This window comes from Prinia subflava, chromosome 1, assembly GCF_021018805.1.
Source record: "Prinia subflava isolate CZ2003 ecotype Zambia chromosome 1, Cam_Psub_1.2, whole genome shotgun sequence".
In the NCBI taxonomy this organism is placed as follows: domain Eukaryota; kingdom Metazoa; phylum Chordata; class Aves; order Passeriformes; family Cisticolidae; genus Prinia; species Prinia subflava.
In genome coordinates, this window is record NC_086247.1 from 3,660,124 (window position 1) to 3,673,252 (window position 13,129).

Sequence of the window (13,129 nt, forward strand, 5' to 3'; positions counted from 1 at the left end):
AACCTTGGTGAGGGGATTGCCAGCAGGCAATCAATCCCCTCAGGAAATGTTCCCTCACTGGGTTGCTGGCTCTTTTTGTGGTTGTGCTGGCCAGCAGATTGGCAGCTGGACATGTAGGAGCCACATAGCCAAAACCAGCCCAAAATTACCCTCCAGAAATACCAAATTGGTTCTTACCCAGCCATGGTGAGATCATCTTGGGGAGAAGCAAACCCTGCAAACAAAGTGATGGGTGGGATCATCACTGAAAATGCATGGTGAACACTGTGGGGAGAGCAGGTTTCCCAGCCCATCCTGCAGGATCATTACAAGCTTTGAGCAAAAACTCCAGCTGCTGTGGTCCAGGTGGGGAGGTTCAGCTACCCAGGGGGGTTCAGCATCATCTGTGGGCTGAGCTGCTCTGAATCACACCTAAAATGCTGCAGGGAGGCAGCTCCCACCTCTCTCATGCCTCAGCCAAGCTCCCAGCCTCCATCAGCTGCTAAAATCTGGTTTCTCAATGGAAACTGGAAAGTCTTCCCCCCTGAATGCCCCACACATGCCCTGCAGCCCAGGCAGGGTTTGAACTTTGCAGAACATCCTTGCAGGGCTCTGGGATAGCATTATCCCATTTTTTATGGGAAAAAAATTAGTCAGGTGTGATGGCACATGGTTGTTGGGAAGAGTCCATGATTTTAGCAGCCAAACTGGGCACATTCAGCAGAGCAGCTCTGCTTCCCCTGGTTGCAGGGGAAAAAAACCTCACCTGGCTTTTTTCCTGTTGCTATTTAACTTTTTCATTCCTGGGTACCACTGGAGGAGCTGTTAAACACGTTGTAAATGATGCTCAGGCTTGGACTGAGCCGGGTGCTGTGATGAGCTGGCCAGGGCTCAGCTCATCTCCCTGCTCCCACCTTGTCTCATTGCATAAGGGTGAAGCAATCCAGAGGGGAAAGTTTCTGGCTGTTGTGAGGAGAGGCAAGGAGGTGTCTGCTGGCCTGGCTCGGGTTACTTATGTGCTTATGGTCTATTTTGAGGCTCTGGCTACACGGCCCTAAGCAGCCACTGACCTGGGGGAAGGACCAGCTTCAAAACAAGAGTCCAGTAGGGAACAACCTGGGGACGCTCTGGCTGTGTTTCCTTCAGCTCTGAGTGGGGCTGGCAGAGCCCTTGCCTCCCCGCTGGGCCCATCATCTCATGGATTTGGGTATTGCCACAGTGGGGATTGATTCTCTCTTTAATTCTTCCCACTGCCATCCTTGAAAGCAAAGATGCCTCGGGTTGAGGGGCCGGGCTCCGTTACCGGGAGCGATGTGCCGGCGGTGTGGGAATGCGGATGAGCAGGCAGGGAGACACATCCATCACTAACCCTGGCAAAACCACACACACGCAACCCCCTCCTCGCCCCCCCTCCCAAGATAGCTCATTTGCAGGCGGCTTAATTCTCCTAAGAGCATTAGAGGTGCATTTGGTGGACATGAGTCCAGCGCCAGGAGCATGTGGCCGATTAGCAGCAGCGGCAGCTGGTTTCGGGCACAGTGTGCATTTGGGGTGGAGATATCCAACGTGCTTTTTGGGAACACAAAGGTGAGGTCTGGAGGGTCTGGATGGGTGTCAGTGGGGTCAGCTGGCATGGATTGGGTGCTTCAGCACCAGCAGGTGCAGATGTTGGGTGGCATATGGGAGCAAGGTTTTCTCTGCCATGTGCTTTTCCGTTCTGCGGGTGAAATGTGAGTTACCTGCTCTGGCTTTCCAGTGCCATTTCAGCTCTCCAGATGATATTCCAGCTTTAGCTTTACATACCACCTCGCTTTCTAATCTGTGGTCTCCTGTGAAGATGAGGATGCTCAGGGATGTACGGGACGTAGAAAGTGATGGTGCCTTCAGGGGCACCCACACCAGGCAGGAGCTTCGCTAGGGAGGAGGACACTCTCACCACCGCGTTTCCCTTTCTCCCCCGCAGCCTCGCTCTCCGCTGGGATTTATGGAGGTGCTGAGCAGCAGCTGTGAGCCCCGCAGCCCGCAGCAGCCCGCCCTGTGAAGCAGCCCCCGGCCGCCTCTCCTCGTCTCGCCCAGCACCCCGACCCTCCGACTCAACCATTCAAGGCTCCCGTGCATGGATCGCCCCAGCGAGGCGCCGCTGCCGGACGCCGCCGACGCCGCCCCGTAGGCTCCCGGCCCCCCGTGCCGCCCCCAAGTACTCCACATACCCCGATGGGGTAACGTGACGGGGGCCACCCTCCCGCCACCACCACCCCCCACATGCAGAGGCCTTTCTAGAGCGCCCGGGAGCGCGCGGCACCGGAGGCGGCGGCCGCTCGCCGTCGCACACACGCGGAGGACGCCAACACTACAGCAAAGGGATTTTTTTCTTTTTTAATTATTATTATTATTATTATCGTTAATATTATTTTTTTCCCCCCCCATCTGGCTTTTTTTTTTCCCCCTGGGGGGCTTGTGGTGTGTCAAGGAAGCAGGCACGCTCCCAGGAGTTGGGATTATTTGCACAACGTCTGTATTTTGAGTTCTCGATCCTGTTGTATTTTTATTTTTGAAGCGCAGAGGGGTTGTTGGGTTTTTGTTTGGTGGTTTTTTCGGCCCCTCCACACCACACTTTTCTTGGGTTTTTCCCCCACCATTATCAGTACCACCTCACCTTCCCACTGTCCCCACCATGGCCCGGATGAACCGCCCTGCGCCCGTGGAGGTCTGCTACAAAAACATGAGGTTCCTCATCACCCACAACCCCACTAATGCCACGCTCAACACCTTCTTGGAGGTAAGGGGGGGAGACTGGAAGCTGGGGACCAGGGTCCAGTTGCAGCTTTTAGGGCTAAATGCTGATGTCAATGGGAGGACAGTACATCCTCTTTGATACCACTAGTGGCATCCTGGGGCAGTGGGTCCAATCATTGCCAACTTTTTGGGATGGGATTTTTTCAGGACTGTTTTTCAGGACTCTAAGTGTGATGTTTGGGCACAGTAGAGATGGAGCAGAGTTTCCCCATTCCCATTGCATCCCCTGCCAGATCCCCCAGCACGTCATGTCACAGGGATTTGGAGCGATGCACATGGGTACACACAACCTGCCCTGTTCCTCCCAGCACCTCAATAACAGCTTCTCATCCCAAATGTCCCAGTGTATTTCCAATGCCCAGAGTGTGTTGGGTAGTGCTGGAGGGCTTGGTGTTGAAGAGCCAGCAGCTGTGTGAGTGCTGAGGAAGGTGGCTGTGATTTGGGGACAGCCACCCCATACTCTGCAAGCTGTGCACAAGGCAATGGGGACCACACCAGTGGGAAGGGAGAAAAATTCTCCTTTCCTCCAGTCTCTTAGACTTTTGGCCAAGCTGCTGAGCCTGTGGGGCTCACCACGGTCTGGTGAGCACATGGGGAACAAAGGAGGTGGATCATTGGCAGGGATGATCTCATGGTGCCCGCCGAGGCCGGCGCACCGGGCACATAGTCCGGGGGCAATCCTCTCGCCGGGCAATGAGCCATGCTGGAAGCATCCCAAATCCCACGCCTGAGCCTGCAGCGTGTTGGAGTGATGATGGGATACGGCAGCGAGGTGGAGAAGGAGCCCCTGAGCCATCTGTGAGATGCTGAGCTCGGCTGGTGGGGCATGCTATGACTCCCCCCCAGCTGCCTCCATGCATTTCTGCATCAGGAGTGTGACCTCCCCAGGCACAAACAATTTCTCCTTCAGAGGACTTGCACCCATTCAGGGATGCTTCTTTGCCTGGGGTGTAAAACGCCTGCCAATGTGGCTGTCAGGGCTTAAAAATAAATGGCCCCATTGGTATTTGTGACTCTGAGGAGTCATGAAGATGCTGGATAAAAATCCCAATTGGTGTCTTGGGATTTCATGTTTCTTTGTGCCTGCCAGGCTGGATGGACCACAGGTCAAGGGTTCAGAGAAGGGGCACAGCACTGTTTTAGGGTCCATACTGCTCCACGTGGTCATAGCAGGGCTTGGATATGTTTGAGTTAACTGGGGTGCATCTGGCAGGGTCTTTTCAGACCCCTCCTTCTCTTCCCCCCCCCAGGACCTGAAGAAATACGGTGCCACCACGGTCGTGCGAGTGTGTGAAGTGACCTATGACAAGACCCCCCTGGAGAAGGACGGCATCACCGTCATGGTAAGTGGGCAGCAGGATGGGCACCCTGAGGGCTGCCCCAACACCGCCCTAAACATCTCATCCCCTGAGGCTGTTAAACAGCCCAACACAGCATCACGGCGAGGCAGGAGCAGCGTTGGAAGCCCAGCTGAGCCGAGCTGAGGCTGGTGCTTTAAAAAGAGAAGTTCTGCCCACGCAGCCGAAACTGTGACTCACCCGGCTGAGTCGGCAGCTGCTTTCCCTGCCTGTTGCTCAGGCTCTGAAACATCCAGGGATGAGAGCGCCTGATCCCACGTGGAAGATGCGCGTGGTTCCCATTACCCCCGGTGTTATCTTATCCTGGGGGGTGGTGTGAGGGTTTTTTGCTCTTCCAGCAGCCGGCTGGTGCAGCTGGGGGAGATGAAAGGGAGCAGGCAGCAAGCTGGGAAAGGCAGAGCAGGCAGCTGCCTGGGCTGTATCTTGGCTGATAAGTAATTGGAGATGATGTCAGGCATGATAGCCCTGCCAGGGAGTTCAGCTCCAGCTGGGAAGTGAGGCTCTGCTCATTATTTAGGGAAGGGTTTGGAAGTGCCTTGTGTCTCCTGGGGTGGTCCTCTGTGTGTAGGACCTCTTTATACAGCTCTGTCTGTATAGTGTAAGAGAGATGAGGCTCTGTCTTAGATCCTCAGGACTATAGGTGGATAATCCCGTGGCTCTCTAGATACAGATCCTCCAGATGCAGATGTCTCTAGATATAGATGCAATCTGTGTCTCTACAGGATGTATCTTGGAGAGATTGCTGTATCCTACATATATGGAGTCCATATGTTGGAGATCATATCTGCTGACTTACACCCCAAATTCTGTATTTTACCCCATTTCTAACTGGAGCCTCCAGTCTGAGTTTCTATATCTAGGATATACATACCTCTTTACATCTCTTATATGTAAAGATACATATCTAGGATGTGTTTTATATAGAGAGTTAAGAGAAAGTATACAAGACACTGTATAGAAACTAAATAGCTTCTGTATCAAAGTTTCTATAATCATATAGAGACTGTATAAGGGAAATCAAGAGATATTTATAACCTGGTTTTCTGTAGATAGATTTATCTCTGCAGATACAGAAGTATCTCTGTAATTATATCAAATCTCTATATATTTTTGCGATATATGTATCGTGGTATATATTTTTATTTGGTATACTCAATTTGGTATATTTTTTTGTCTGTATCCTGATATATCTATTTATAAATATATCTATGTATAAATACATCGTGGTGCACAAGTCTGGTGAGGAGCAGCTGAGGGTTTTTAGCCTGGAGGAGGCCTGGGGAAGATCTTACCCTGTTTGCAACTAAAAGGAGGTTGTAGACAGGTGGGGGTTGGTCTCTTCTCACAGGTAACAAGTGACAGGACATGAGGGAATGACCTCCAGTTGCCCCAGGGGAGTTTTAGATTGAATATTAGGAAAAATTTATGTACTCAAAGGGTTGTCAGACATTGAACCAGCCTGCTCAGGGAAGTGATAGAGTCACTGTCCCTGGAGGGGTTTAAAAGAGCTGTAGATGTGGCACTTAGAGACACAGTTTAGTGGTGGCCTTGGCAGTGCTGGGTTAACAGTTGGACTTGATGACCTTAGAGGGCTTTTCCAACCTAAACAATTCTGTGGTTCTATATATAGACCATATATAGGAGAATAGAAGCTTTTAGGGAGACCCTAAAGCCTCTTCCAGTCCCTAAAGGGTCTGCATGAGAGCTGGACTATTTACACAGGCACGTCATGATAGAACAAAGGGGAATGCTGTTAAACTGACAGAGAGCAGATTTATACGAGACATAAGGAAGAAGGTTTTTATCATGAGAGTGGTGAGACCCTGGCACAGGTTGCCCAGAGAAGCTGTGGCTGCCCCATCTCTGGAAGTGTTCATGGCCAGGTTGCTGCAGCCTGGGATAGTGGAAGGTGTCCCTGCCATGGCAGAGGGTTGGACTAGGTGATATTTGAAGGTGCCTTCCATCCCAGGATGATTCTGTGGTGTGCTTTTGATCCCTGGTGTGAGCCCCTGACCTGCACTCATGGCTGCAGGGAGGACAGGGCCTTGCAGAGGAGATGGCCCAGCTGGCCAGGGGGAGCTGACTCAAGCCCTACAAATACCCTGAAGTCCAGCCTGCTCCTTTGCTATCAAATCCCAACAGAAATCACACCACCTGTTCAAACACTGAAGTGAAGCAGCTTACTTTGCCATCTCACACCAAGGATGACTCCAGCACAGCAGCTTAGTGACTCACTCCTCAAAATCTAGGATTAGGGCCTGGTGCCCCCCACCCTTCAGGGCTCACCAAGCCACATCCTCTGCAAGTGATGCTGCCCTTCTTGTCTCTCTCTTCCAGTGCTGCATAGCCAGTGGCCATGCTCCTCCTGACAAATCTTTTTAGGGAAAGAAATCCCCATTTTGTTCCACTTACCCCTCATAACTGAGCCCAGGGCTGAGGGGTATCAAATGCAGAACCCATTTGACAACTTCCTCACCGTGCTCCAATTTTGAACCCCTGCAACTTGAGGATGAAGCTCAGAAGAAGATGGGATTTTGTTTTCCTTTGTCCCTTAATAGCTTTTCCTGAAGGATGGTATTTAAATGGCCCCATTTGGAGTGATGTCCTTCCCTTTGACTTTCTCTAGGGCTGTGTTAGTGGGTCCCCAAACCATTCTTTTGGTCTTCCCCTCCATGGCGTTGCAGGAAGCTGAATTTCAGCACCACATCAAGTCCTGAGATTTCCGCCATCTTCAAGGCACTTTTGCTCAAATCCCTTACAATGTACCCCCAAGTGCTGGAATTAGCAGCCAGGGAATTCCTGTATGCCAGATGATGCCACAAAGCCACCTGTATCTCCACAGAGCTATACTGTGAGCCTAGTTCTGGCACTCTTTTACCTCCCTGCAGCTGAGACCCCAAACGCCATCACCCCGAGTAAAAAACAACCCCTGAAAGGTTTTCCCCAGAGACTTGACAGCCCTTCTCTCTTCCCAACCTTGCAGGATTGGCCATTCGATGATGGAGCACCTCCTCCCAGCAAGATTGTGGAAGATTGGCTCAACTTGCTGAAGACCAAGTTCTGCGAGGACCCCGGTTGCTGCGTGGCCGTGCACTGCGTGGCCGGCCTGGGGCGGTGAGTCCTGGCTCAGCACTCCAGCTGCCACCCCTCATGACTGCAGGAGAGGAAAAACCATGCCAGCTCTCCTCCTTCCCTTCCCCAGCCCCTCTTTGAGCAGGGTTTTGTCCCCGCTGCCACCTCCCCACAAAGGCAGGAGAGGGACAACCATGCCAGTGCTCCTCCTTTTTTGTCCCAGTCCCTTTTTTAGCAGAGTTTTGTGAAACCTTAGTGGGAATAGGTGTTGATGGGGGGGATCTGCTACCTGAGCTTCTCCTTGAACTTTAAATGATGGATACCAGCCTTCGGGCTGTGTGACTGGGGATGACAGCCACTGCTTTTGTCTTTCAGCGCTCCCGTCCTTGTCGCGCTGGCCTTGATCGAGAGTGGGATGAAGTATGAAGATGCCATCCAGTTCATCCGACAGTAAGTGGAGCAGTGTTGTGGTGGTGGGGCAGAAAGTCCCTCTCCGAAGGAATGGAGAGATCTGGCATGTCCCAGGGTTTGGCTTTTTTGGTTGTCCCAGGGTTGCTTTTCTCTCCTTTGGGAGTGGGAAAACAAGGCATTGGCATGGAGCACTGTGTGCCTTTGCAGGAGACTGGGGCAGCAGCTGGCAGCATCCCTGAGGGGCTTTTGGCAGTCACCCCACCTCTGCCCCACTCCCAGCTCTCCATGTCATGGTACTCAAAGGGTGGATGAGCGAGGAAAGCTGCTGGGGTCAGAGCCTGTCTCCATCCCTGGAGGGTGCACCTGGCTTCAGCCTCCAAAATCCCTTCCTGCTCCAGGCTGGGGGGCTCAGCACAATGACAGGGGTGGTTTGGCATGGGGGGCATCTCGTGCCACACCTGTGACTGTTGTGGCATTCCTCTGTCCCCACAGGAAGCGCAGAGGAGCCATCAACAGCAAGCAGCTGACGTACTTGGAAAAATACCGACCAAAGCAGAGACTCCGATTTAAGGACCCTCATAACCACAAGAACAAATGCTGCATCATGTAACCTCAATGACCTCTTGCCAAAATCCGTGCACAGACCCCCGGGCACTCGCACACATCCCACCCCCTCACCTCCCCACATGCCACCCCTCTGCCAGGGCTGGGCTGGGGACATGGAGCATCTCCAGTGTGTTCCAGCACTCACAGCACACTCGTCTTGCTGGATCCCGAAAAAAGGCTGCTGTCTCCAGCTGCAGCCCCGAGGAGGGAAGGCAGCACTGCCCTTTGACTCTTGGTGTTAGCAGGCAATGAGCTCGTGTGATTGTTCTTCATCACCATCCTCCTCCTCCCTTTCCCCTCCCATTGCACTGAGAGGGGTGGGCAAAGGGTGCTTGGTTTGGGGTGATGCAGGCAAGCCTGTGCCAGCTGAGAAGGGATGGGGTGCAGAAGGGCTAGAGCACCTCCAAAAAACCTTTCCCCACCTCTTCTCCATAAACAAGGGCTGCAGCAGCAAGGATGGAGGTGGGGATGGCACAGTGGCCTCGGGAGGGAAGGTGCTGATTGCAGGGAGAGGTGAGAGAGGTGACAAGGGCTCTTAGCTCAGTGACCCTTGTGACCAGGGGAAGGGCTGAGCTAAGACCCCCAGTGCCATTCCTTTTCTCCTGGCCCCTCTGTCACGTCACCACCTCCCTGTTGCCTCAGTGCCAGCCAGGATGCTGCAGATGGGGACTTGCTCCAGTGAAGGCAGAGCTGCTGGGAACCTCAGGGACCACGGCAGGGCTTTGAGGAACTCAGCTTTGCTGAGATGCTGCATCAGCACTGATTCCCACAAAGGGTGGGGTGCTCTTACTTACAGCTTCCAGTTTCAGTGCCCAGGGTGGTGAGCTCTCTGCTGTCGTGTCCCCATCCCTGAGCAGTGGCACAAACCCCAATTGTGGCTGCAGTGCCCTGGGGACACAATGTGCCTCTCAAGGCCACATCCGTGTCCTGCACCACCACTGTATTTGCTGGCTGAGGGGCTGGGCTGCAGCTTTCCTAGGGGATTTTGGGGGTTCCTGGCAAGAGCACATCACCTAATTTTGTACCTGCCTTTTCCATATCTGCACCGAGGCACCTGGCACAGACCCAGGTGGGGTGGGCTCAGAGCTGCCCCTGAGCTGGGACATAAAACATCTCTCAACTTTCTGCCTTTGAACGCTTGGAGCAGTGGGCACGTAGGGGGTGTGGGGATGTGGTTTTTTCTTTTAATGAGGATAAAAAGACATTTGCTAATTAAAGGAAAAAAAAAACTTTAAAAAATACCCTGTTTGTCTTCCACACATCCTCGGGCCTTTCTTTCTCCCATCACTGCCCAGTACAGCCCAGGAGGTGACCCCATGGTCCCCCAGACTGATCCCCAGCACTGTGTCACAGCTGGTGTCATCCACTGTCACCAGGACATGCATGTGGCCCAGGGGATGCTCCAGGTGTCCTTTGGGCTCACTGCTGCTCACCCCTCAGCTGCAGAGGATCACAGTTGTTGGGACAAGGAGGGCTGATCATCCACCTCTTGGGGCATTAGGCCGACCAGCTTGAGATGCCCTCAGTGTCCTTTGTTGGGTCTCTCCAAAGGTTTGTGTGCCTTCCAAAATGTAGATATCCAGAGACATCCTCTTCAGAGTGTTCATCCCTTGGGACAGGTGATGAGGAAGGCTGGTTGGACCAGGTACCTTCAGTACCTGCAGAAGGTTGGGGACTGCTTTGTACCACCACATGGGCGGGCAGCAGAGGTGTTTGGAGCTGTTTCCAGCACCGCTTCACCCGTCCTGATGGGGGCCAACCCCCCTGCAGGGCAGGGAAAACCATCCCTTGGGATAAGCTGTGGTGCTGAGTGAGGTGAGGACTCTCCACACGTCCTAGAGTTGTCATACCACACATCTTGGGCCTGTCCAACATTGTGGGACAGCCCTCAGTCCCTTGAGTTTCTTCTGCTCTATCCCAGGCTGTTGGTTGCCATGGCTCGTGTAGAAGGCAGCAGTGGTCAAAGGGTCTGTGTTGATTTGGAATAGTGTGGATTGGGCTGATAAAAAGGCCTGACCCTGTATTAGAGCACCCTGCTGGGTGGGTCACCATCCCCTTCCTGCTTGGGTCTGTCCTCCTGCTGCTAAAATAGGTGCTGCTTTATCCCCAGGGACATAGGAGGTGGCTTGGCATTGTGGTGGTGACAGCCCTAATCCCTGCTAGCCAGGAAACCTCCTGATCCCATGCCCTTCTTTGTGGGAATTGTTGCTTTATGGGCTTGGAGATGTTGCTGTCCTGGCAAGATGAGTTTTCCTCACCCATGCTCATGGCAGCACCACCTGGAACATTGCCCAGGGCAAGAGGTCCTGGGATTCAGCCCCAATGCCTTGGAGTTGGAGTCAGGCTGGGGACAGAGGGATTTGAATTCAGCCTCCTTTGGCCATTCTTGAGCAAGACTTCACTCAGGCCTCAGCCTGGGGGGTTGGCTTGGGGGGAACATGAGAGGGACAGGCTTTGCTTTATGTAGCATCAAACCAGTCACCTTAAAATTAGGGAGCTTCTGGTATAAAAGTAGTCCTTGACCTAACCCTGTGGCCAAATCCTGAGGGCATCTGGATGGCAGAGTGACATCTTGATCCTCTTCAGTTTATGAGTCACTGCAAAAAAAAAAAAAAATCAAACCAAATCATGGTGTTTTAATTGTCCTAGATCTTTTTTCCTTTTTTTTTTTCTTCCCCTTAACCCTAAAATTTGCTGCTTCCATGGGAAAGATGCCTCGGCAGGCCAAGAGCTGCTGTTCTGCATGAAGGGCTGAATTCTAAAGTTTCTCTGGGTTGGACTGCCAATTATTTGGGATTTTTTTTATATGGACTTGGGCTTCTTCCTCTGAGATACCAGCTCCTCGATGTTTCAGCCTAGAGAGGGTTACAGAAGCAACAGGCTGGGGAAATTGAGGGGTCTTCCAAAGGGGATTTGGGTTAGAAATCTCAAAGAAGAGCTTGAAAGTCTTGAGACAGTTAGGCAAAAGGGAAGGTTGAAGCTCAGTAAGACAGCACCAGAGCCAGGCCTAAACAGCCAAGGGCTCATGGTTTGGGCTGGTCTAGGGTTCTCTCCTTGTAGACTGATCCTTGTTTCACCTCAAATGCCAAGATGCTGAAAGGAGACCCTTAAAAGTCTCATGTATCTGCCAATGCTGTCACTGCTCTGGTTGTTTCCATTGAGTCCTGGAAGATGTCACAGGGAACAGACACCCCCATGGCCTTGGCTACAAAGCAGCCACCTCATCCTGCCCTTTCCTTCAGAAACTGGGATTTATAATTTCTCACCCTTATCCACCCCCTCACCCTCCGTGGAAAGCCACCACAATTTGCAGGGACAAGGCTCCAAATCGGTGAAAGAGCTTTGGAGACCCAAGAGATGGCAAAGCAGAGATGCCCCAACCATCAAACCAAGAGCTTGTAGCCTTTAGCCAGGAGTCAATCATGGCTGAGTCTCATGTGAGGGAATCAATCTGAGCACGAACTTGTAGCTGTGTCCTCTCACCAGTAGCACATGGCACACATATGCCCTCAAATATCCCTTCTGTTGTTTGTTTCCCAGTCAGATGGAGCACGTGGAGGGGGTGGGATGGTGGGAAGGCAGGAAATGTGGCCATCACAAATGTCCAGCTCTTCATTTAAGGAAGTTCTGATGACACGCATTTAAAGACTTCGCATTTTTAAATTCATATTATGAGTCTTGCAGTAAGGCTGACACTGTGGTGCTTGGGCTGGGAGCTTCAGATGTTTATGAGGAACAGATTTCCCGAGAAAGCAGAGTCTGGCTCTACCCACAATAGAACGAGTCGTTTCCTTTTTTATTTTTTTCATTGGGTTTGTTTGGTTTTTATTAGTCCCAGTGGGAAAGTGCACAGGGAGATTCGTGACTTCCATGCAGTTTCCAAGGTCTTGTATCTTATTTGCTGCCAGCACGCTGGGTAGGTGCAGCTTGGCGGGTGGGTTTGGATGGGATTCTGTCTGGTGGGAGACAAATGTGGCTGGTTTCTTGGCACAGGGGGGTTCTGGGCTGAGCTCTTGCAGACATTCCCGGGGAGGGGGGCGTTCCACTCTTCCCTTCAGACTATGATCCCCCAATGAACTCTCCACTTCCCTGCTGTTCCTTTCTGTGCAACAAAGAACTGCATATTTTCCTTTTTAACCCCCTGGGTGACCATAGTAGTGTGTAGATTAAGCCCAGAAGACTTTTATTTTGTTGGGGCTGGTTTTGTTTGGGTTTTTTGTTTGGGGTTTTTGTTTTTGTTTTGTTTTTGGTTTGGTTTTTTTTTTTGTCTGAGCCATAGCTAAATTATTGTACCCAATGCTTTTTGTATCAGATGGCATCACTTTGAATATGCAGATGAGGTATAGGATCTTGACACTTTATAACCTTTTTAAAAAGAAACTTGTCTGTTTACTTAACGTCTTGTGTAAAAAGGACAAAAAAATGTATGCCTTCGGTAATCACTTTTTTTTTTGGTTTTTTGAGTTTTATGAAATTACAGTGGTTACACTCCAGCAGCGAAATAAAAAGCATTCACTGTTTTGTACATCCCTGTGAGCCTGGTGCTGCTAATGGGAATTATCAGGATGTGGGAGGCAAAGGCAGAGCTAAACTCTGGCCAAGGGTGGAAGTGATGGGGGAGTTTCTTCCAGATGCAGAATTGGGGGCTTCAGGAAGACCTTAGAGCACCTTCCAGTGCTACAAGAGAACTGGAGTGAGCATTTGCAAGGGCTTGGAGTGACAGGACAACAGGGAATGGCTTTAAACTGACAAAAGGTGGGTTTAGATTAGGCCCAAAGAAGAAATTCTTGCCTGTCAGAGTGGTAAAGCCCTGCCACAGGTTGCCCAGAGAAGCTGTGGCTGCCCCTGGAAATGTTTAAGGCCAGCTTAGGTGGGGCTTGGAACAGCCTGATCTAGGGGAAGGTTTC

General features: G+C 51.7%; 1 protein-coding gene across 1 annotated transcript in view; it reads left to right on the forward strand.

Moving 5' to 3' along the window:
- PTP4A3 (protein tyrosine phosphatase 4A3) overlaps window positions 1-12,749 on the forward strand; it is a 42,125-nt gene extending 29,376 nt beyond the window's left edge. Inside the window, exons 2-6 of the mRNA XM_063406485.1 lie at window positions 1,943-2,758; window positions 4,026-4,118; window positions 7,117-7,247; window positions 7,581-7,655; window positions 8,109-12,749. Coding sequence (XP_063262555.1) covers window positions 2,654-2,758; window positions 4,026-4,118; window positions 7,117-7,247; window positions 7,581-7,655; window positions 8,109-8,226 — 522 coding nt within the window. The 5' untranslated portion in view covers window positions 1,943-2,653 and the 3' untranslated portion in view covers window positions 8,227-12,749. The remainder of the gene's footprint in view (window positions 1-1,942; window positions 2,759-4,025; window positions 4,119-7,116; window positions 7,248-7,580; window positions 7,656-8,108) is intronic.
- Window positions 12,750-13,129: the final 380 nt, after the last annotated feature.